Here is a 23324-nt window from a genome sequence, read left to right as displayed (position 1 = left end):
TCTACTCAACCAGAACAGACTGCCTGCAGGCTGGCAGCTCCAGATCACAATCTTGATAGATTTGGTTACCTAAGCACATCTGGGAACAGTCAGTGAGTGGCAGAAAAGGCACATGCACACACACACAAAAGCATTCCGGGACACTGCGATGCAGACAGCAGCCTTCCCTTGGAGTCTTCCAAAGGCAATGCTGCCTGGTCACATTTCATTTATCTTAAACTGCAGAGGGTAACGAACAATTGTAAGCAGCTGTACAATGCCGCCCTAAGTTCTTTCATTCATTCCCCTAAATGCTTCAGCTAGTGAAACCACTCTCCATTCCTTCCATAAAATTAAGCAATTCAGAAGTAGAAAATCGTATAAGAACTGCACACAGCAAAACATAATAAGATGCAGGCATGGCTGCCTATAGGAGCAGGGCAGTTCAGCATCAGGAAGATGGAACTTTGTTCTCTACATTTCTCAGATGCAATCAATTTCAGATGTCTAAAGTGCTTTGAAAGCTGCACAATAACAGATAGCATACAATTTAAAAAAACCACTAAGATTGAACAACAGACTGAAAAGGTAATTGGAAGAAATACCATGCGAGTCTGCATCAAGTCCTACACAAGAAGTAGTGAAAACTCCTAGAAGAGATTAAAAGAGTTTGACAAAGCATAATAATTCAGTGCAGTAGAAAGGGAAACACAGGCCTTTTCCTCCCGATGGTAATCCAATTTGAATACCACATGACCTCCCTGAAATCAGCGGGCAAGACTGGTGTCAAACAGCCAGCTCTAATGGGATCTGTCAGTTTTGCACAGGACAGGCAAGGATATGGAAACTTCTTCTTAGGTCTGTGTCAGACACACCATGTGCAACCATAAGCATTTGTGAACGATGTCCAGCTTAGCCTGAAGTGCCATCTAGGACAGATTCAGGTTCAGAGGGGGAAAGCAAGGAGGCGGCCTTCCCACAGTGGAGTCTTCTAAGGTCTCTGTCAACATTTAACACGGCAGAGAGATGTTTTGATCATCTCATCCAGTTCATTCAGTTTACTTTGCAAACTGTTCCTATTATAGATGCTTAAGCCAGACTTCATCACGCTGCATGGAGACCTGGATATTCTTTGAAAACTGGAACAACAACCTGTCGGGCTCGAAGAGCTGTGAGCAGTGGTGGCTGGGAACCAGTGGCATCCCTCAGAGCAGAGCTGGCACCAGCACAGCTGTGCGTGGGGCTCAGGGCCCTGCAGCATGGAAAGAAGACCCCCTCCACAGGTTTGTGAGCACCACCAAATGGGAAGCAGAGGCCGGGATGTTGATAGGAACACAGAAACAAAAGCCCTCTGTTTGTCTGCAGATGTTTCCTTTGCCTACCATGGCTCCTTTTTCCACTATCAAAGAGGACTTTTCCTACACGCTACCAGAGAGCTCAGAACGCTCAGAAATGAATTCTGAGAACTTTTTGAATAAGGTCTTCCTGATAACAACCAATTTTTTGGAAGGCTGCAAGACTGAATTGCAGTGAAGTACCCTGCTATGCAAGAGTGCAGGTATTGTTCACTGCCAACACCCACCTGTGGCACTGAACAACTGGATTTTCAGAGTGTTACCTGTGTTCTGCTGTAATGGCATAGATTACAGAAAATAATCTTAAATTCACTTGCCTTTTAATTTGCTTATTTAATAGCAGAAGCAAAAGCATCTGGTTGGAAACGTACAGGACAGACTTCACTGTCATTACCACTAAATAATCAGCGGCCCCTCTCTGGCTTTGCGTGACTTGTTCAGCACTTGACTCCTATGTTTCAGTGCAACTCTTCAAGCAATCTGTAAGGCTAGTTCCTGCAGCTGAAACACAGCTTAGTGAGAGAAAAATTAGCGGAAATGATAAGGTTTAAAAATGCTTTTCAAACCGGCTTTGAAATCTCTCCATTAGTACAAACTGCTGCAATCCGAGCATTGTGCAACCTTTTCTTTACTCCTATTTTTATACCTTGCTGTGAGAATTGGCTCAATGGGCAATTTCTCATGCTTTCAGGGGACTGGGAACTGAAGGAAACCCTTCTGAACCCACACCCTTCACAAACTGGGATTGAAAAATAGAAAGCTAAGAATGACAGGAAGAAAAAGAAAGTAATAAAGAAAACAGAATGGAAAACAGCCATGAGAACTGAGGCAAGCGCAATAAAGATTAAAATTCTCACATGAGTTCACTGCTCCAAAGGAAAGCAGGAAAATGTGGATGATCAGACTAACAACATACCTCTCCTTCCCCTTTGTTGCACACTTTAAAATATTAGTGGAGTTACACTAAAAACTTCCTCTCCTGCGGAATCAAAAAGAAACTGCGAGAGTAATTACGGAAACTAGGATGCACTCTAGCAGATAAAAGCCCATCCTCTTTATCAGCTTTCCTTAAAAAAACATACTGGTTCCCACCTGCTAAGATGGATACACTTAAAGGACATATTGCTTGTGCTTTTCTCCAAAGTTCAGCATGTTTATGATCCTTCCTGGGAGAATTATCCCAGGATGTGCAAATGAAGCTGCAGTCTTGACCCACGTCTTGAAATTGAGACCAGGCCATATTGGAAGCGTTTTCTGTATCTTCAGCCACACTTTAAACACCTGGAAGAGCTGGAGTTGACAGCACCTCCTCACAGGGCTGACAAAACTTGAATTCAAACACCATCCTCACAAGAAAACAAAACTCAAGCTCTGCAAAACTCTCACTCTTGTCACCACGGAACCCACTTTCACATTGCAATTACTCATGGAGGTCCCAGTAACTTTGCAATGGTTTTGTCACACAGTCAGAAATATAGACTATGAGAAGAAGGGTCTGGAGATTCCATCAGTCAGCAAACGTTACACGCTTCAATTGGGGTCTGATCAGCACAAGGCACGTTGCTGCTGGGCACAGGCAAGGCACTGAAGAGATCAACGGGTCAGCTCACAGCTTCCAGCAGTCGCAAGGAGCAGAAAAAGCCAAAGCTGTCTGAAACAGGACAGCGTTACACACCACGGGTAAGTGGTTCTGATAAGATCTGCCCATTTCACATACATTCTAAAATGCTGAAAGGTCACTTGGCAGCTATTTTTAATGTTTGCATGACACCGCGTCACCAAATTTCTTTACTGTGCAGGTTGATGGTCTTCCCAAGATTACTTTTGATAGTAGTATTAATAGTGACTTTTACCCAGAGACATTCCCTGCATGTGCCTTGGACCAAAGCAATGCGAGAGGATTTTAGCACACAGCATTACACCCAGTACTGAGGCCTTAGGGAAGTACTACGAGAGCCACTTTCCAAGCAACAGGCTTGTTAGATTCTCACGAGATATGCTGTGCTGAGAACAGAAGTGTTACCCAGAGAACACTCACAAATAAATGGAGGGATTCGTGGAAATAAAATGAATGGTTTAGAGAAACACCTGCAATTTGATACAATAGTGCACTGATACAGCATACTTTCAGTCCAAATATGGCAATATAGAGCAATTCTAAAAATAAAAGTGAATCCCTTGTGATATCCAGCCCTTTAGCTGTGTTCATTTCCTTTTAGGGCTCAAGTTTCCCACAGGAAAAATACAGAGAAGAGTTTGCCTTCAGCTCCCCACATCACATATGGGTAACAGTAGGCACACAGTGCACAATGGAAGGTTGTCCTGCTCTTCGTGATTGCATTAAAACCAGACTACTGAGAACAGCAAAGAGGAGGTGAAAAACCCACCCCCTCCACAAAGAACACACCTTTACCACCGCCCACTTACACAAAAGTCATCTGAGACAAGACGTGAAAACGTGTGACGTATCATTTATTTCTTAAACGTATTCATGATCCATTCAGACCTTTCAAATAAAGTGTACAAGTGCATTTCAGAATAAAAAACTACACTCTTCACACAGCTCTGTAGAACACGACATTTCATCAAGAAACTCGAAGCAAAAACTTCCTAGTAACCACCCATGCATCCTTTGGCTACAATAACATCACTGATCAACAAGTACTGCTATTCAATTCTGAGTTTCCCTTTAAAGAGAAGGAGCATCCTAAACTATGCTGCTCCTTCCAAGGACCTCTCTTTAAAGAGAGAATACCAAATAAATTAGCTAGGCTTTAGGCAGAACAGTAAGGCTACTGAGTACTGTTGATGCATGATCCATACATTTGGCTAACAGGCAATCTAGGCTATGTGAAACACGTCAACAGCCCTTGAAATTTTAGTAGTATCAAGATTACATCAATTCAAAACAAATGGCAGACAAAGATGTAACCAGTGGAACAATCACTGAAATATGTGCAGTTTCTCTTAGGATGGGAAGTGCTGATAGATTCAGAAAAGTGTTTATAAAATCTGCTAAGAACCACATTGACATTCCCAAAATTACATATTTTACAAAGCCCTAAACTGTGTGACTGTACAACTCTACCACATTAAACCGTCTGTTTTAAAAATACATACATACATTTGTATGTATGTGCATCTACAGCAAAGAGGAGACAAGTCAAGAGATGTATGACAGCCAGAGTACAGATCATCTCAAAGGGAATAATGCAGTTCTTTGAGTTTTAATACCTCATAGCAAAAATACCTCTTGGAAACAATTATGCAAAGATTCAGCATCAGGTATTTACACAGTTCAGTTTAACGTAGTTCACTTAATATTTAAAAATATGTGAGTTATTTTAAATCAGTAACACTTGTAGGTTTTGGCTCAACTACACTTTTTCCTATTATCGCCCTTAGCCAAAAAATCAGCTACAGAAACGCCTATGAGAACAGGGGGGAGGAGGATCCCTCTGCCCTGCATTTCAACAACTCTGAGTTGGCACAAAATACGTATCTTTGGAGCCACAATGACAACTGTTCCTCAGCTGTCCCGAACATCCAAACTCCCATCTGCACCTCCTCTCCCTTCCCGGATACCCACAGAACAAATCCAGGCAGAGATGAGGAGCACTCAGCGCTCAGCGCTGCGTCACAACGGGACCGAAGGGTTGGAAGGGCTCAAATTCACCTGTCTGCTTTTCTGACCTGCTTCGGTTGGATTTGTTTCCTGCAGTCCTTCATAGCAGGGCTTTCGCACTCACACCTCTTGCTCATCTTTTAATACAAAACGATTTCCAGCATTGAAAGGTGCACTAAGTTTCTACAAACACACACACACCCCTATGTGTGATTTTGTATATTCTTGGCCTTTCCATGACACTCAGGAAAAAGCACCAGCCGTGGCACTGCTCGTGTACAGAGCTGGACTGTCTCCCCATACGACTCCTCACAGCAACCCTCAAACAGACAAACAAACATTGCAGAACACACTGAGATTATCAGAGCAGTGGCTTCTGCTGTCCCCACGGCTGCGAAGGAGCAGACAGAGGTGGAACGTGCAGACAAGAGAGCAACCTTCAAAGGATGCAGCTCCACTGTATTTTGTTCAGCAAAGCAACCTAAAAGCACACGCATGCATAGCCTCCCATGCTTGCAGTTTAATTGTAAACAGCACGTGGAAAAACAATTTAAAAGGTACTAATACAATTCTGAACTCCCTGAAGAAAAGACATACCCACGAGTATTAAGAACAGTAAGAAAGCTCATCATTAGCAATCGCAAACTCATTTCCATCCTGTTGCATTCATTAAAGGAATACAAAATTGAATCTAGTGTTTACATGCTAGAATTACAATAGAAACTTGATTTCAGAGGTTACACATGGAGAGAAATTTATCAGCATAGCAACTTGCAAAACACCGTGCTGTACAGCCCCTCCAAAGACATCACTGTGAACACAACACGCGTGATGTCAAATCCCTTCAAGCAGTTCCAAAGCACGGCTGGAGGGAGCACTGCTTCCTGCGGCCCCAGGATTAACCGCACCATTATTTTTATAGCTTTTAATGGCAATTTATCCTCGAGAAACACCGAATCCCCCAAAAACGGAGCTGATCAGGAACACACCCACACCTCACTGCCCTCAGGGAGTTATTTCTTTGTATGCTAAACATCAACTCCTTTGACAGCATCCATAGAAAATGTTTTTAAAAATGTTTTTATGAAACACTCTTAATACCCAGCAACGCTAATATTTAAAATATTTCACAGTGTTGTACTAATGTAACTTCATAAAACGAGCAACTTCAGTCAGCTAAAGCTCAAAGCCTTATGCTATATTAAAATAGTCCAAAGTCTTCACGCACACACAACTATCACTAGCACTATAAATATACCTACGCCACTTCAGTGCGAAGTCTGGCTGTTTTCCCCTGACAAATCCCTCAGTACTCCTGCCAGCATATTAAAACGTCACCCTTTAGTAATCTAATTACTGATTTTCAAGGATTCACTTACAGCTGAAATCCCAAAAGAACTTTTTTCCAATTTACAATGAAGGAATGCCTTTTTTTGATCAAGTATTTGATTGCTCACCTCACGTGAGCTCCCTAGCAGTGAAGGATGACACACATGCACAGCAAGACTTGTTGAGTTCATCTTTAGGAGGGGCTGCTTCAACTGTGTAACTTTTGAACCAAAGGGTCTCCAGCGACGCCTGAGAATCCAATGCTTCAAATCCAGAACTACCACCCTCATGGTGCCACACGCAGAGCCCATTGCCCGCAAGGCCGCGCTGCTGGGATCTGCTGGGATCTGCTGGGATCTGCTGGGATCCCACACAGGTGGGGATCACTCCTGGCTCTCGGTTTCAGTAACTGCAAATTCATGAGATGGAGGATCAGCTCTGACTGTGCAGACTGTCCCAGTGCAGTCAGGTTGTAAATAAATGACTTGGGTCAGGATGCAAGAACATAAAGCTTACGTTAACATTTTCACTAAGTGCCAAAGCTCAAGAGATGCAAACAGTTTACAGGTGAAAGCCGCAAACACTTCCTTGCGCCAAGCGCTACGCACACCCAGAGCAGACAGACAGGGCTTTGTGTGACATGGCGATGGGAGCAAGAGCTGCAGAGCAGCACAAGTCAGTAAGGAGCACGGAACCACGAGCACAGCTCTCTGCCTAACAGCATTTCACACCCAGACAACCTCGAGTCACAGGAGAGGCAGAAAGCAGCTACACCAGCTGTACCACACCAAGGCTCGGCCACACCAGCTCACCACGCTGTCCCACTGCAGCCAGGTGGCAACAGAGCAGGAGAATCCCTGCTCCCAGTATGGGCAGAACCCAAGCACTGCAGCTCTGCAAGAAAGCTTAACTCCATCTTTACAACAATGTGTTCTAAATGATGTGACCCAAACTAAATACTCCATTGTGTTGACACAACTGCAGCTTACATCATACCAGAAGTGCACACACGCAGTGCTGTCCCACAGGTTTCTTTTGTTTATTTCCCCTGGCAGCAACTTTCGGTTTCTTTCTCTAAACACAATGACCTGCTTCTACATATACTACATCTTAACGTTCAAAAGCTTTCCTCTTCCAAAAGCTTGTTATGTATATAACTTCAGCTTGCCTTGGCTTTCAAACATCTTTCAAAGTGGTGACAGCAATGCATAGGCAGCAAGGGAAATGACAACCTCGAAGCTTTAAGATGCCGGCCTTAAGTCAGAACATTCCTAGTGTAAAATGTATTATTTCCACGATAGGGAACTCTCTCATCATCCTAAAGGAGGGACTGGAGAGAGTGGAAAGAGACGAGCAGGGAACAGACACAGCCTGCAGAACAGGGAGGAAGCACTGCTTTCCTGGGGAGAACCAATGGACCTGGCCTCCCCCACCGCGCCCAGCTTCTGCCTTCCTGGCAGCCTCAGCAGAACAGCCCAGGGTTTGTGAAGTGCCCATTCCTCCTCCCACCGTGGAGGCTTTACACCTCTTGCATCAGCTACAAATGCGCTTTCTCAGCTTCAGACAGAATTGGTGGCGAGGTAAAGTTCAAGTTTATTTTGAATGGTATCACTGAAAGGATGTGCCACTGCATTCTGCAACGTGGGAGACGGGAAGAAAAGGGTTTTTAACCTTAGGAACAACACAAGGACCAGGTCAGGCAAATATTTTAGCAGATGCTTCAAGCATGCAGCACTAAAGATGTGTTTAAACAACGATTAAATAAAACCTTCAAAACTTTCACCTTCTCATACTGAACTATAAATATAATAGATTAATAAAGCCATTGGAAAAAAATGGGCCTTTTGTTTGTCACACCTAAAGGTTGGTTCCCATGCTCACATATTAGTTCCTAAGAAAAACACTTTCTAAAGCACCAACCTGAGTTAGGGATACAAGTTAAACCAATTCCAAATCCAGATGTGGAATAAGGGCAGACTGAAAAGTTTGCCTTCCCAGCTCACAAAGGTTCAATACAGCTGCTAACAACACAACAAATATCAGAAGGCTGCTCATCAATTTTTCACACTGAATATTTCCATTTCACATCGTATCCTTTGGAATCACCTTTTTCCTGAAACTTAGGATTTCTTACATGTAAAACCTCTATGCAAAGGGGAAAGGAGCAATGCCTCAGAGATGCAGTGCAGGGCTAAAATGTGGGAATTCTCATTCAAGTTCCTGCTTTGAGAAAGACCCTTCCTGCAGCTCCTGAATCCCCCGTGCCTCAATCCTCGGCCCCGCTTCCTCCCTATAGAAGATTTACGACAAATATTCACGACTGCCCTTTGGCACTGATACAGAGCCTTGTCAGAATTCCAACTGAAAGAAACAGATTTCTGAGTGATAAGAAGCTTGAGATACAAGTACAGCCCTTCCAAAAGCACATAAAGACCACAGAAACCAGTAATATTTAATAAAAAACTAACAGTAGATGACAACAAAACGTTTGCGTCACGCAAAAGATAACTGTTGTTATTAAAAATAGTGTCACTTCATTAAAAATTATTAAAATGATCATTCACAGATTTTCTCCCAGCCTATTTGGGAAACAACAATGCCACCACAGCCCAGACTTCCAGTATGATTTTTTTCAATGAAGCAAATGCTCACGTTCTGAGAAGTTGTGCGTATAGAAATCTTCTCCTGTGGCATAAAAAAACCTACTGAATTCTACCCCATACATTGGACCTTGCAGCAGCTCCATGTGAAAATGAGGCAGAACTCTAATGAAAAATAAGACGGAATCTCGAAGTTAGTTCATTAAACCATACCACAACACACAATTTTTATGAAGATATAAGTTGATTTCTGCATTGTCTCCATTGTGGCATGTACATACACAGTGCTCCTGGCACCAATTTCTAAATGGCCAGGCACACGCTGACACAGATATGGCCAAGAAGGATTAGTTTCATGTGTACAGTGATGAAAGCAATCCAAGTGGAAAGCCTGCTGCCCAACAACTCATAGCACATATGGTGATGGAAAGAACTACTGTGCCTCACATTTACTATGTGAGCAAGGATGTTAAATGGATTGCTGAGCAAACAAGGTAATACTTTCCAAAATTCTTTCTTGCACGGTTGGCACAGGGACCAAGAACCACCTCCAAGCAGTTTCACTGAAGACAGTGGGGTCAGACAATACGGATATTTAAACCCCTTCATCGCCTACAAACCTTGACCAGCCTTTAACTGACAGGGAAAATATAACTTAAAATTTAAAACACAGATAAATGAACACTGACAGAACTAGAAATACAGACTAATGAACCAGGCAACTGATGCAGTATTAGAAACTGCCTGAAAATGCGGGATGAAACCTGAATGCTTCAGCTGGCTGCAATTCTGCTCTTCTTACCTTGGAAGAGACTTCCAGATTCTGACTTTCACCTCATGGCAATCACCTGAGCTGAAGACATTGAGATGAGTGAGTGAACAAAAGCCAAGCTGTTATGAATATTACAATTAAAGTTCAGTTGCAAGCAGCAATGGCTGCAAATTTCCATCTAAATCAGTACCAGCCACTACACTAAGTACAAGTCCAGGCTTACAGCTTAAGCAGCAACTGCTTCAACTCAAGTTAAATCTCTATGCCATCATTAACTCCTTGCAATTTATGCTAAACTTCCATATTCACAAAAAACCAGCACTGAATAATCCTACTTAAACCTTTTATTCATGCCATAAAATTTGGAGGGAAAAAAAAAAACCAAACATTTGTCCTCCAGCTTCCACTTTAACCTGAAATGATCATACTTAGGGTTTTAAGCCTAGCAGATCGGTTTTTTTCTTCTATTGAATTTAATCAAATGCTTTGAATGCTGGATTGCATTGTGGAAATGTTAGCTAAGGTGAAGAGTCAGAGAAAAGCTACTGGGAATTTACCTGAGAGGCTGCTCCAAAAATACCACACAGGAATGCTTCGATATTAGTGACTAAAGCCCTTAAACTGCTCCCTAAAGCCCTCCCGTGCCAGGACACCTACAAAACACTAGAGAGCAATTAGCCAGCTGTGAGCTAATGCACCATTTATAAATGACTCACTGCACCACTGTGCTCTGCTCCACCCGCCAAGGCTACCTGGCACAGCCAGGTGTCTCTGACCAAACTGCAGATGGACACAGCTTAGCAGAACGATCCTCCTCTCTGCTGTCTGTGCAAGGATGACGGCGTAAGCCCTCGACCTAGACAACGTCTTAATATGAAAGACAACAAGCAATGTTGTGAGGGCATGAGGATAGCCTTAAACTTTCAGATAAACTAAGAAGGAAGCTCATCTGGACCAGCCTGGAGTATGGATGAATACTGAAAGCAGATCACGACATGGCTTTGTCCTGGGGCAAACCACATGAACCCAGGGACTGGGGCTCCCCGCAGAGCACAGAGGAGAGAACAAGTGTGCTTGCAGGACCACTAAAAAACAGAGATCATCTTGTTCAGCAACAACAGCAGACCTGAGAACAAACACACACAGTCCTTCCTTTGGCCAAGAGAACTGCCCCAGGTCTAAAACACATTTCTGAAACTAACTTTCCCTATTCTTTTTTTCCTTCCCCAATACGACAAGTATAAACCCACCACAACTCCCCAAAGTCACAGCACCCAATGCAGCACCGGGGCTGCAAAGGGCCATGCAGATGTAACGCACTGCTATAGGACACGGCTCACAAACGCTTTACTGTTCCAATACAACACCAGTAAAAAGATGTTCTTTTGAAAAACCAATCAATTTGAGGGCTGTGCTGAATTCTTAACGGCATCACAATACTAAAAACACTTTGTTTAAGCAAGCCTGAGAAAAGCTGTGGTCAATGAAACTGTTTCTCAGATACTGCACATTGTTTGACCAGTTAAATATGTGTTTGCCAACAGGCTTTAGCTCCTGCTATATTCGAACCATCATTAATCCCCGGAAGCCTAAAGAAAAATGTCTCTGATTTAGCTCTGTGCGCTTATGAATAACTCAAATACTACAGTTAAATTTACAACATAGTTCCCTTAGCTGTTTAGAAGACAATTGTTTTCTTTCCTTTCTCCCTAAGTTCTAGTATGTAAAATATCAAAAGAATTTAGATTAAAGAAGGGGGGGGGGGGGAAAGAACATGTTATTTTTAAAGTTGTTCTTGAGAAAATTTCCACACAAAAATGTGGCATTTCTCCACTGTTTGGAGAATAATTTTCACATGTTGGCATCATTCTCAAGTGGCTGCCACAATTCTGGTATCATAAAATGACAAGTATTTTTCTCTTAGCTTATCAAAACACATTTTATTTAACTGCTAGATGTGGTCTGATTCAAGTTTTTCTTAGTTGACAACAACCAGGAAGACGCAGTTGCTGTACTCTGACTGCACACACGGCCAACCAGAGGAACGGGGCCGGGGACGGCTCAGATCAGAGCGCTGCACTCACAGCTCTGTGAGACCACGCTCATGAGAAAACATTACATTGTTCCCCACTGTTCTGGAAGTCCTGTCTATGCAGCACTGAAAAACAAGGTTTGGCCCCTTCTGTTACAACGCTGGAAAATTTTGTCAATATACTTTGGCATATATTAAAAAATCCCTGTAATATACCATACACCATGACATTTCCACTTCAGATCTATCATTTACATGTGAAGCACGAATCTCAAAAGAACCTAGCAGAACTGTAAGAAAGACTACATTTTGCTGAAGCTCTCAGACACCCACTCCATTCAGTCACACCAGCTGGAGAGGTAAGTGTCAAGATAGAGCTTTATTCTTAAAAACGAATATGGAGGTGAAACTCCACAGCCGCCTCCACAGCAATAAATTTTTTAAAGTGAAACCACAATGATATGTGCTCCTGATTCTTCTGTGTCAGCAGCATTTCTCAGAAACCTTTTTGCAAATCTGGACATCATAAAATCATATTTAACTTTTTGCAAATTACAGAGCTGTCCTGCACTTCCCAGTCAAGCTGATAGGTGTCTTAAACGTGACATCCATTGGAAGATCTTTTGCTCCTAGAGGTAGAGGAGTCCTTGGCTACCCTCTGTCTGGCACAAGAGGCACAAATCGCCCCCGAGAGACGCTTCAGCCCCTTCTGAAAGACACTGTTGGAGAGACTGTAAATGACACAGTTGCAGAAACTGTTGCTAATGGCAAGCCAAGTGGTCAAGAAGGATGCAATGCGGTTACTGTAGACGTTGGAGCTCTCCAGCAGAAAATAGATGATGTAGGGCAACCAGAGGATGTAGAAGACACTGGTGATACGGAAAAGAACCATGGCATAGCGCTTGTCCGGGCAGGGCTGTGCCTCCCCTGCCTCCCCATCCTGAGAGCTGAAGCGCACCCTCCTCTCGTTGATCTCCTTGGTGTGCTGCTGGCAGATGCGGAAGATGTTGAAGTACGTAAAGCAGACAATGAAAGCTGCCGGGGCGTACAGCATCACCACGATGAAGAGAGTGAAATAGGGATCGGTGTTCCAGGAATTGGCACACCACTGAAACACGTCCCCGTGGTATCCAGGCTTTCCCCAGTGAAAGGAGGGTAAGAAGACCAGGCAGGAGTACAGCCAAATGACCAGGATGCAGATCCGCAGTCTCCACGGGGTGACCAGCGTGTTGTAGGTCAGCGGTTTGGTGATGGCAATGTACCTGTCAATACTGATGCATGCCAAAGAGGCCATGGAGACGCTCTTCAGCACCGATACCACGTAACCAAAGATTTGGCAAACCAAAGACTCGCTTAAAACAACTGGGTAGTGCAGCAGGGACAAAGAAGGCACCAGACAGCTCACGCCCACCAGGAGGTCAGCATACGCCATAGTCTGGATGAAGTAACTGGTGGTGTGGTGGTTCAGCAGAGGTGCACAGTGAAAGACAAATATCACAATAATGTTGCCCGAAATAATCAGCACCATGAGGAACACAATAATAACCACTTCCAGAAGGCAAAAATTGATGGTCTCCAAATAGCTAATGGCCAGGAGACAGAATGGCCGGCCACTCTGGTTGCCAACCAAAGAGGAGTTCATCTTGAGCACTGCAGTGATCTCTACTTCATGCTCCTGCCTGCTGCCTGCAGCCGCCCCAGGCAGCTGCTGTCATTGCGGCTGGGGCTCTGCGTGCAGCAATGTCAGAACCGGAGCTCGGGTCCCCAGGGCTGCTCCAGCTGCCACTGCTGTGCATTGTCTGCGGCGCAATTCCCCTTTAAACCCGGCTCCGCGCCGCTACCGGTGCGCGGGGACCCGGCGGCAGTCATGTCAGCAACTTCACGCTGACACAGGGCGGCTATTAGAGCCCTCCGGCTGGGCCGCCTCGCTCAGGAGGGCTGAGGGACGGGGAAGAGGGAGAAGGAGCCTTCCTCGAGCGCGGATGGGAGTCCTCCCGAACGCTGACAGAAGAGAAGGGGAAAGCATTTTACGGCATCATCCCCGCCCCGCTCCCGCCGCCTCCGGCCCCACGCCCCGCCGCCCGCCCCGGGCCCACCGAGCGGCGGTTCCCGGTCTGCGCCTCCCGCGGACGCCCGTGCGGAGAGATGCGCGGAGGGGCGGGAGGCGCAGCCCCGCTCTCCTGGCTCCATCTTGCGCGCCGCTTTGTTCGCCCGCCCCGCCGGGATCGCGTCCCTCCGGCCCCGTCGCCCCCCGCCCGGCCCGGGGCTCCGCGCGGCCGCGGCCCGGCCCTCACCTGCCGCCGGCGAACAAAAGCCCCGCGCGTCCCCAGCGAGCGCGGCGGCTCCGCTCTGCCCGGCGCTGCGGAGCCGGGGGAGGGGACGGCGGGAGGAAGGGGAGGGAGGCGGGCAGGAGAGCGGGGGAGGGCGCGGCGCCGGCGGGGACCCGGCCGGGCTCCCCCGCAGCCCCCGCCCCGGGAAGGGCCGAGCCCCGCAGGATCGCCGCCGCCTCCCCCCGTACCGCCGCGGTGCCTCACCCTGCGCGACCTCGGAGCCGACGGCGAAGGCAGGCGTCCCTGCAGCGCGGCGGCTGCCGCCCGGTCCTGCGGGCGCGCCGTGCCGTGCCCTGCCGCCCACCGCCTGAGCGGGGCGGGTGGCCGCGGACCGAGCAGGGAGGAGAGGGCGAGCGCCTAGCGGGACTTAAGGCTTTTCTATAGGAGCCCCGGTGGGAGCTCTGGGGGGAAACGGCGTCTTTTTCCCCGCGTAGTTTGTGTTGCTTAGGAGACACCTGAAACCAAGGGCATCCGAGCTGAGAGATGCAGTTCACTGGTAATTCAGGTGCTGCTCCGAAGGGAAAGTCACCTCCTGCGTACGTGCACACAAAGTGCAAAGGCGTCACTATCACCGACAGCACCCAACGCGAACTAAACCAGCTCTGCAAAACAAAAAGCTTGCTGGCATGCCAGAGAGCAGTGGTGCACAGGAGTCACACCAGCAACAAATCCCACCACACATATTTGACCAGAAATGACTCTCCTATGCACCCAAGGCGTGGATGTCGTAAGGGGATGCTGCTATCTCATTTGCCCAACGACAGGATAACACCTGAGAGCATCTCACCCACTCAATGTGCTGCAAAGCACAGCCTGGAGACAGGCTCGATCTGAGCCCAGCGCCTGGAGCTGCTCGCTGAGCTGACCAGCAGTGGAGCAAAGTGAGGCTCTTTGGCAACCTGAGTCCAAAATGAAAGCATTCCACTGTCATCAGTACCAGCTCAAATCCACACACTGAATCCTACCGAAACCCAAGGTTTTGGTTAATGTAAGCTAAACTTTTGTCACACCATTGGATACCCAATGGAAATGGAATTACAGCCACAGGAACAAATATCAAAGCCATCACATTGCAACACTTGGGATTTCAGTTGACCTGTAGGCAGAAAAGCCATTTTGCAGTGTGTTTTTACTGGTCAAAAGCCTTGGCTGGACAACACCATGACTCGGCAGATTTTTACTCTGTCTCCTACAGCATCCCGAAACCAAAAATGTTACTTTTCCACCCCTTTCCCCCAAAAGATCACTTTGCCATTGTCCTTCATTTCTATTATAATTTATGCCATTTCTACCCATGGAAAATTAAGTACTAGAACTGTAGCTAGGAAACATAAACTTTGAATTAAATTTAGGCAAGTGTATTGTGGTTATACAAAAAACAAGCTATGATTGAATTACTGCTGGAGAAATGATCTCCTATCTTTCCAAAGCAGAGAATGATTTACATACCAATTGATTCACATAGTATTTCTGGCTCCTTAGGCATGAATAGGCACATTATAAACATCCTTAGGAAAACAGCACACACTGAACTTTAAATATATCTCAGATATATAAAAATAAGGTAGTATTGGAAATCCTGAGACTGCCCAGAACAACGTCTGGTTGCTCAAATTTCAAAACAAAAGATGTTCCTCTAAATCAAAACGTCCTCCATGTTTTATTTTTATTAGTAGCCCAGGCTTAACTCCTACATTGCCAACAGGCATTTCTTAGTAAGAGAATGTTTTCCTTTAGCTGACAGCCTGTTGTTCCCTCAGCACAGGGTAACAGCTCTGCTCCGTGTCCAGGCCAACCTACAGCTGCTCACTGCATGCACCCAAGCCACAACCATGAGCTCACACTGACTCTCAATATGCTGACCTGCAGCACTGGGAAGGCTGGAACTGGAACTAAAAAGGTGACCAAGCAGGATATAACCCTACCAGAGCAGCTCTGGGGTCCAGTGCACAAGCAGCCAAGCAAGAGATGTGAAAATGGGTATTTTTGGTAGCTGAGAGCCGGGATTCTGGGTGCCAATCATTGAAAATACTTCTAACATCTAGGCGTTTCTCCCAGTGATGCAGTACAACCTCAGCTGAGACTATTAAAAGGTATTCAAGAACTCAAAATTACAATGAGAACTCTTGGGAGACCAACTGCTTATAAAAGATAATTAAACTTTTATCACCACATGATCAAAACTCATCCAACAAGGGATCTGCAAGTTCAGGTGCACCAACAGCAAACCTATACCATACTTCTTCCATACTGTGCTTCACAGACGTAAGTTAACTTTTATTTCAACTAATTATACACAATCGTGGCCCTCTGTACTCCTAGAAAATTACACGGATTCCTCTTAAACACGTGGAATCCTGATTGCGACTCACAGAAAATAAATGTTAGCCACCCACAGCTGGAACACTGCTGTACTGCATGCCTCTGGTGAAGCAACCCATTCACTGAAATAATGGTACTGACATTTTAATTTCTTCATTAAATATTAGTATAATTTGCACCAAGACTGAGGGTGTATTTGGTAGAACTTGTGTACTGCAATCCTCTGCTCATGGAGACAAAAGAAGGGGAAAATGAGAAAGTGCCCTGCTGCAGGAAAACTGGAAGGAGCACAACTTGAACCACGATCAACTCCTGTCAGAAATGTTACCCAGAGGTGACAGCTTTGCCTCTGCACTGTATTTATTTATTTACTTTAAGTTGTACCACAAGATGTCCCTCTCATGTCAAATTCTTCTTAATACAGTGTATTTACCTGGTACAACAGCTCATGTTTGGGTTGGTTTTTTCGTTTGTTTAATCCTTTCACCTTATGTCCTCCCACACAGACCCACACCCAAAACTTCTTATTATCCCTCAATATTCCAAACATCAGGTTCTTAAAATTGTGGTATTATGAAGCATTTACCTGCAAGAAAACCGCAAGACCTCCACTGATCTGAAAGATTCAGGAGACGTACTAATCCTCTAAAAATCTGGTCTGAGAAGTAGGCATTGTCTATTTTGCTGTGATGATTTATTTTTAACCTCTGCGACCAGCTTTATAGGTCTTGCATTCAGCCATGTCTCCTTCCATCTCTGACTGTTGAAAACATTCAGTATCTCTCCTTGAGGTTCTCACTGACACCCACAGCGAGTCCCCTTCTCTCTGCTCCTCCCATTCAGGGGCCAAAGCCCAAAGATCAACAGCCATAACCATGACTGCCAAAGTCCTACCAGGAACAGATGCCTCTCAAAGGATTGTCAAGATCGTCTCACCTAGAGTTTTCTTCCAGCCCCCAGTGGGGACGTGACCTCAATTCATTGGGCTGGCTTTCAGCCATGCTCTCCATCACGAGCGTGGCAATCTGGAGTTTGCTAAAAGCTTCATTATTGCACACAGATGGTGTACAAATTCTCAAAAGTAATTTGTGGAAGCACCACAGTGGTGCAACTCAGACACTGCTGTAACAATAAAAGCACTGAGTCCAAAGCCAGCCAGTGCTTACCAAAACAATACGGAGCAGATAATGAATGAAAGAAGATAAAGAATGTCACGAAGGCTCCACACAGCACACCTTAAGCTGTGGATTCAGTGTTGTTTTTCACCTTCTTGCACAAATCAGATTTACTGGGAGAACTAGATACAGCCTTCACTGGGGAAACCCATTGGAAGACATTTCTCTTTCAACTGCTGGGTACCCACACTTCTACAGTAAACAAGAAATTATTCACGCAGCAGTTAATTTGCAAAACAAAGCTAAAAGCACAATTCTCCAAGCACCAGAAGCCACAGTTCCACAGGAAAGCAGCAAACATCACAAGAAATGCTGGAGAGACCACATCCAACACCCTGCTCACAATAAGAAAATCACAGAAAGAGGCCAGATGCTTTTGAAGCAGCTGTCAACGCGGATCCTTATTAATTTGGGGCTGTGCTGCCACATGGGGTCACGAACAGTCTGGCAGAAATCAAATACAGCTACAGAAATAGAGGTCAACATTAAGAGAGAAGAGGCACCAGATTATGAGCACTCAGAGCGCCACACTGCATCTCCTGCTTGCACTGAAGAGCAAAGGTTTCACATCAACTCCTCAACGCTACACCACAGCAGCCTTCCTCAGCAGACCATTTCCAGTGCATGGCAATACAAACAATTGCACTCTCGTTAGTCTGGAGTCTGCATTAGTGACATGCAAAACATGACAGCGCATTACGGGGCCAGCAAAGCAGCGCACTATAAAGCACCTTGCCACCGGTGCATACTGACTGTAACCGAGCAGCTGTTTTCAGAGCAGTAAGAATAATTATTTGCATTAGAACTAAAAATGATCAAATAATGTATTAAAGACTTGAAAATAAAAAAATTAAGATGTAGTGCAGCTTCATCATACTGTTAGCAGATACTACACACAATGGGTCTGCAAACATCATCTTTCCAAGTCCTGGCTCAGGTCCTCGTAGCCAGTGAAAACCTTCTGGATAACCTTTTTGGTAACCTTTTCTCACTCCATTGTCTGCAGGATGACAAAGTCACTACTGCAGTGTGAATTCACCAAACAGATAATTCTGCTCTAAAAGCACAATCCTCTCTGCCCACCCTACACAAAGAATCACAGCCCATTTCCAAGTAGTTTATATTTAAGTCAAACAGCCAGAACAGTGGCCTAATAAGGCACTCCCATCCTAAAGCAGAATTCATGTTCACTTGCTAGACTTGGTTACTGTTGGCAGTGCACTACCCACTTAACGTGAAGGCGGCAGGGCATGAAAATGGTCATTGAGTGCTCATTGTCTTTAATTCCTTAATTAGTTCACGCGCTGAACGACCGCTGCAGGCACGGCCACCCCCTGCTGCAGGGCACAGCGCTGGCCAGCCAACCCCTGCACTTGGACTCCAGAGGTGCTTCCAGCACATCACATCCAGGTTACCTCCTTCGTGTCTGCCCAGCGTAAATGAGCAGAAAGGTCTCACAGACTTAAACACCAGACGTTACACAATTTTCTTTTTTCCAGTCACAAAGATGCTGCACGATGTGCCATCCACTGCGCCACAGCGACCACCTTTCCCATCCTGACACCGAAATATTGAAACAGAGGGGAAAGTGACACAAGCATCCAGTCACAAAGCAATTGTGACAGCACTGCAAGGGTAGCTCCGACATGCTCCTCGCAAGAGCACTCAACCTCCATAATACCTATATGATTTATTCACCATAAACACAAGTTACAGTTCTACTATGCAGGTAGCAATATTAAGGAATTCAACACAGTCCTTCTAGAGACACACATTTGATAAAAATAGTAAAATAGAACTTATCTGTAATGATAATGATTGAAACCAAATCAGCACATGGATTTTCCGATAAGGAAGAAATATCTCATCCTCTTTGTCACCTTGAAACTTTCAGAAACACTCAACGATGGCTGTAACTGATTTGTTTTTTTTATTTTCCCATGTTATTGAGGTCAGCATTCAAGATGAGAAGTTAAAAAACTGCTTCTAGTGTAAAATGCACAACACGCTGTCTTTTCTATCTCAGAAAAAAAAAAAGCTGCAATTCAACTAGCACTGGATTTTTAGCATAAAAATTAATAACACAACACAACAAAATTCAGCTTTCATCCAGGAAATCCAAACAAGCAAAGGAAATGAGCTCCCTGAATCTGTCACTTACGAATGCAATTAACACAATATTAATTTCTGACAAATTAACTCAGAACTCATCTGGGTGTAGCAAGGATTACGAGAACTCTCTAGAAATATGGCAATAACTAATATTGCATGGTAGTTTTTTGGGTTTGTTTTTTTTTTCCGACTCAATTCCCCTCACTGGTTGACACACCACATTCAGACAACACATCAGCCTTTAAGCAAGAGGTTACATACTTGGGAGTTTCTCTATTTCCTTACATTAGCACGCCAGAGGGAGGGAAATGGAACAAAGCATTCTACCTTTGTGATGAGGATTCGGTACTTCTCCACCAGGTGATCGTTGTTGTGACACCCTGCCAGCAGCTGCCAGACCTCTCCTCTCAGGGCCTCAGGGACACCACTTCTCACCAGTGCTGACAGTGTCTTTGGCCTCACGCTCAAATTGAGGTGCCTGGTGTAGGGGAAGGCTTTGTTACGATTATCCATGCAGAAATAAACAAGCAGGTGAACAAGTGATGTGCAGCACCACCTGCCAGATGACAGGAACGTGAAGATGCTCCACATGTTGTCAAGAATAAGTGAAATTCTTAACAAAGTGAGAACTTAAGGCAAAAACAGATTTGGAGAACTTTGCAAACTATTTTCTTGATTCCTAAGAAATTTAAATATAATAAAAGCATACATTATAAAACACTCAACAGACCAAAAGCTCACAGCAAAAACTAGAACTGGGGGAGAGGTGCCGCATTTGTAAAAGTCCAAACTCAAATCACACCAAAAAATGGAAGGCTTTGCAGAAGCAAACAGCACTCTCTGCTCCTTCCACCACACTGGACGGGTAACCATGGATCCCTGTTGTAGCAGAACTACCAAAAAACCACGCAGGGTTTTCAAACTACACCCAGACATTTCAAGAGCTGCCACTGTTACACAAGCTATTCCCAACTAAACAGTTCCCTTTTTTTCAAGTGGGACTGGTTGACAGCTCATAAATTACAGCACTCAAGTTGTAAAAACTGAACTTAATTTATGCAGTCACAGAAAGTTAAGCTCAACAATCCATTTGTGGCTCATACATTAAATGCCCAAAATCCAGAGCCCTTAAATCAAAGGAATTATCATTTTTCTGCAGTTACAAAAAAAAAAAAAAACACCAAAAAACAACAACAAATGTAAAATGATCAAGAGCACTGATAAATAAAGGCAAATGCTGAACTTAATTTATATTGATTGCATTCCTTTAACAAATTTGTATTTAATAATCTGCCTTAACAGTCTGGCATAAAGAAAATTTTACACAGTCTGGGAATCCTTATTGCCCTCCTCCAGTTCCAGCACAACGACCTGCAGCCATCTGGGCCATGCTGGACATTCAACTCAGTTTGTATCACACAGGGGCTACAGTCACTACATCCTCCTTCATTTTGTTTTCTTTAAACAAAGTAATTATGATAATGTTTATACAACAATTACACTTACATCTACATACATCCATTACTATAAACTTACATATCACGTTTACATGTTTATAGAAAATACCATACACAATACTAAAATCAAAGACTGGTCAGTAAAGGCCTATTAAATCAAGGCTTTAGACCTGAGTAAGTACAACAGTAATTCTAACGAATACAGCCATGAACTTTAAGGCTGTGGCCATACATTATCACATTTTCCAAAACTATCTTGAGATGAAAAAATTGTGACTCACCAGTTATAAAGCAGGAGCCAAACGTTAATAAGAAATCACAAAATACCAGCACACATTTAATTGCTGTATAAATCTCATTACAGGATTCTAAAAACCTAGCATGAAGTTACCTGAACTCTGATTTTTATGATTTTCAATCCTCTTACGTTAAAAGCTCAAGGATCATTATTTCCAAATACTCATTGTTAGTTAAGAAGGAAAGCCCTTTAACACACATTAAAGCTGTTGTTGCCAGCATTAGCAAAGAAGCACTTCATATCCTCTTAGAGCTGCCAAAACATTTTCAATTGGAGTCAGGTAGCTTAATTATCTTTCAACCCTCAGAAGAATTACAAAAAACTCATGCTGAAACTTTCTTATAGCAACAAATGAACACAGCTCAGCTGTTAATGGAGCTTCTGTAAGTCCAGGAGAGGGAAGAAAAAATGACCTTAGCGCAGCCACCCCCTTCTTATGGAGTGTCCATTTCTGTTGCACCCATTCCTATCAACCAAGTCCAACACAGTAGTGCAAAAACAAACCAGCTGCTGTCTAAATGAGCACCAAGCAAGCACAGAAGAAATAATACTAAGCTGTGATAACCTTAATTCAAAGACTGATGAGACCTGGCTAAGAGGTCACATCAGTGCTTCCCCTCTGCTAAAGTGCATTAGACTCTATCTAATCTGCTGTCCTACTCCTTAGATCCAGTGCCCTTGGTCAGATCCTTGGTTGCTGTACAGCTCTCATCCTGCTCTTCAATTATGTTAAGTAGCAGAAGGCAACAACTAAAGCAAGAGCTGAAACATGGCACATTTGAGCTCAATATGATGTTGTGCTTGTCGTCTCTCTTTGCAAAAAGGAGAAAAAAAAAACACCCTGCATTCTTCAATAATTAACACCAGTTTCTTAAAATCACTCAGGCTACTTGGAGGTGGGTGACTAAAGGAACCTTCAGTAACAGAAAACAGGTGTTGCATTAGCAGCTTGACTGTCAAGAGACACTCATTTTATAAATTGGCATTTTGTAGGGAAAAAAAATATAGAACTCATGTACTTCCCTCTTGGCAGGCTCTAGAGCCATCTTCCTTCAGAGAAGGGAGGAAAAGCATCTTTGCTATCCAAGTACAAATCTCCCATGTTCTTAAGCTGCGGTTACTAAGATATGACAGCTGCAGGGAAAAATGGCTGTGAAATAAATCAGAATTACAAAGAGGAATGGAAGAGATCTATGCAAATAAAGACAAGAAAATGCACCTCTTCTTTTATTACTTAGCTTAGATTTTTCTGTAACAAAACTGCAGTGAAGTTTACATACATGTAACACTCATTTTCAGAGACAATCACCTAAGGAAGCAGCATAAAAGAATTTCTATGCTGTATTTAAATACACACTCAAAACAGAAAATACTTAAAAATATTCCCTGAAGAAATCCAAAGCCAGAGAATACAGGGTGTTATGGGGATGAAAGAAGACTAAACCCAAACTAATTTCAGCTCGCTTCTGGAAATAAGAAAAAATCCAGACAGAAGGAGCAAACAGACTGAGAGCATTCAGAATGTTTATTTTCAGAATGCAATTTTGCCACTCACCATTTGGACAGCAACTCTCCCCACGTCTCCAGAATTTTTTCTGCACACTCCTTGGAAACATCTCCAGAACCACTCAAGAGAGGTTCATCATTGTCTGCCAACAGAATAGGGGGGATGCTATGAGATCAACAGACATTACCTTACCACAGCACATACAAACACTGCTTTACAACTGCATTAGCTCGTGGCAAGAGAAATTCCTCATTTGTGGATGCACTGTTTGTGTGCTTAACACGGAAGAGCCAGAAGCAGTCTCTTCTCAGAGCTGCACAGAGATGTGATAAGATGCAGAAGACAAGCTGCAACATGTGAAATTCTGGCTACCAGTACAGGAAAAAAAAAAAAAAACTCCATGAAAATGGCCTAGCTCTGACACAAAGAGC

At 44.2% G+C, this 23324-nt stretch overlaps 2 protein-coding genes across 2 annotated transcripts in view; both read right to left on the bottom strand.

Annotated features, from left to right (window-relative positions):
* The window catches only part of RABGAP1 (RAB GTPase activating protein 1), a 60049-nt gene that overhangs the window by 16678 nt on the left and 20047 nt on the right, over positions 1–23324 (bottom strand). The window contains exons 12-13 of the mRNA XM_042830871.1: positions 22942–23035; positions 19959–20109 (exon numbers count right to left, since the gene is read on the bottom strand). Of these exons, the coding sequence (XP_042686805.1) occupies positions 19959–20109; positions 22942–23035 (245 nt within the window). The remainder of the gene's footprint in view (positions 1–19958; positions 20110–22941; positions 23036–23324) is intronic.
* On the bottom strand, positions 12245–13359 carry GPR21 (G protein-coupled receptor 21). Its single transcript, XM_042830897.1, has one exon. It carries the CDS (start codon positions 13332–13334, stop codon positions 12288–12290), a length of 1047 nt encoding a protein of 348 aa, XP_042686831.1. The 5' UTR covers positions 13335–13359; the 3' UTR covers positions 12245–12287.

The sequence above is a fragment of the Centrocercus urophasianus genome, unplaced genomic scaffold (assembly GCF_019232065.1).
Source record: "Centrocercus urophasianus isolate 14NV4802_14NV808 unplaced genomic scaffold, USGS_Curo_1.0 seq_34, whole genome shotgun sequence".
Classification (NCBI taxonomy): domain Eukaryota; kingdom Metazoa; phylum Chordata; class Aves; order Galliformes; family Phasianidae; genus Centrocercus; species Centrocercus urophasianus.
This window is presented reverse-complemented; position numbering and strand designations above follow the sequence as displayed.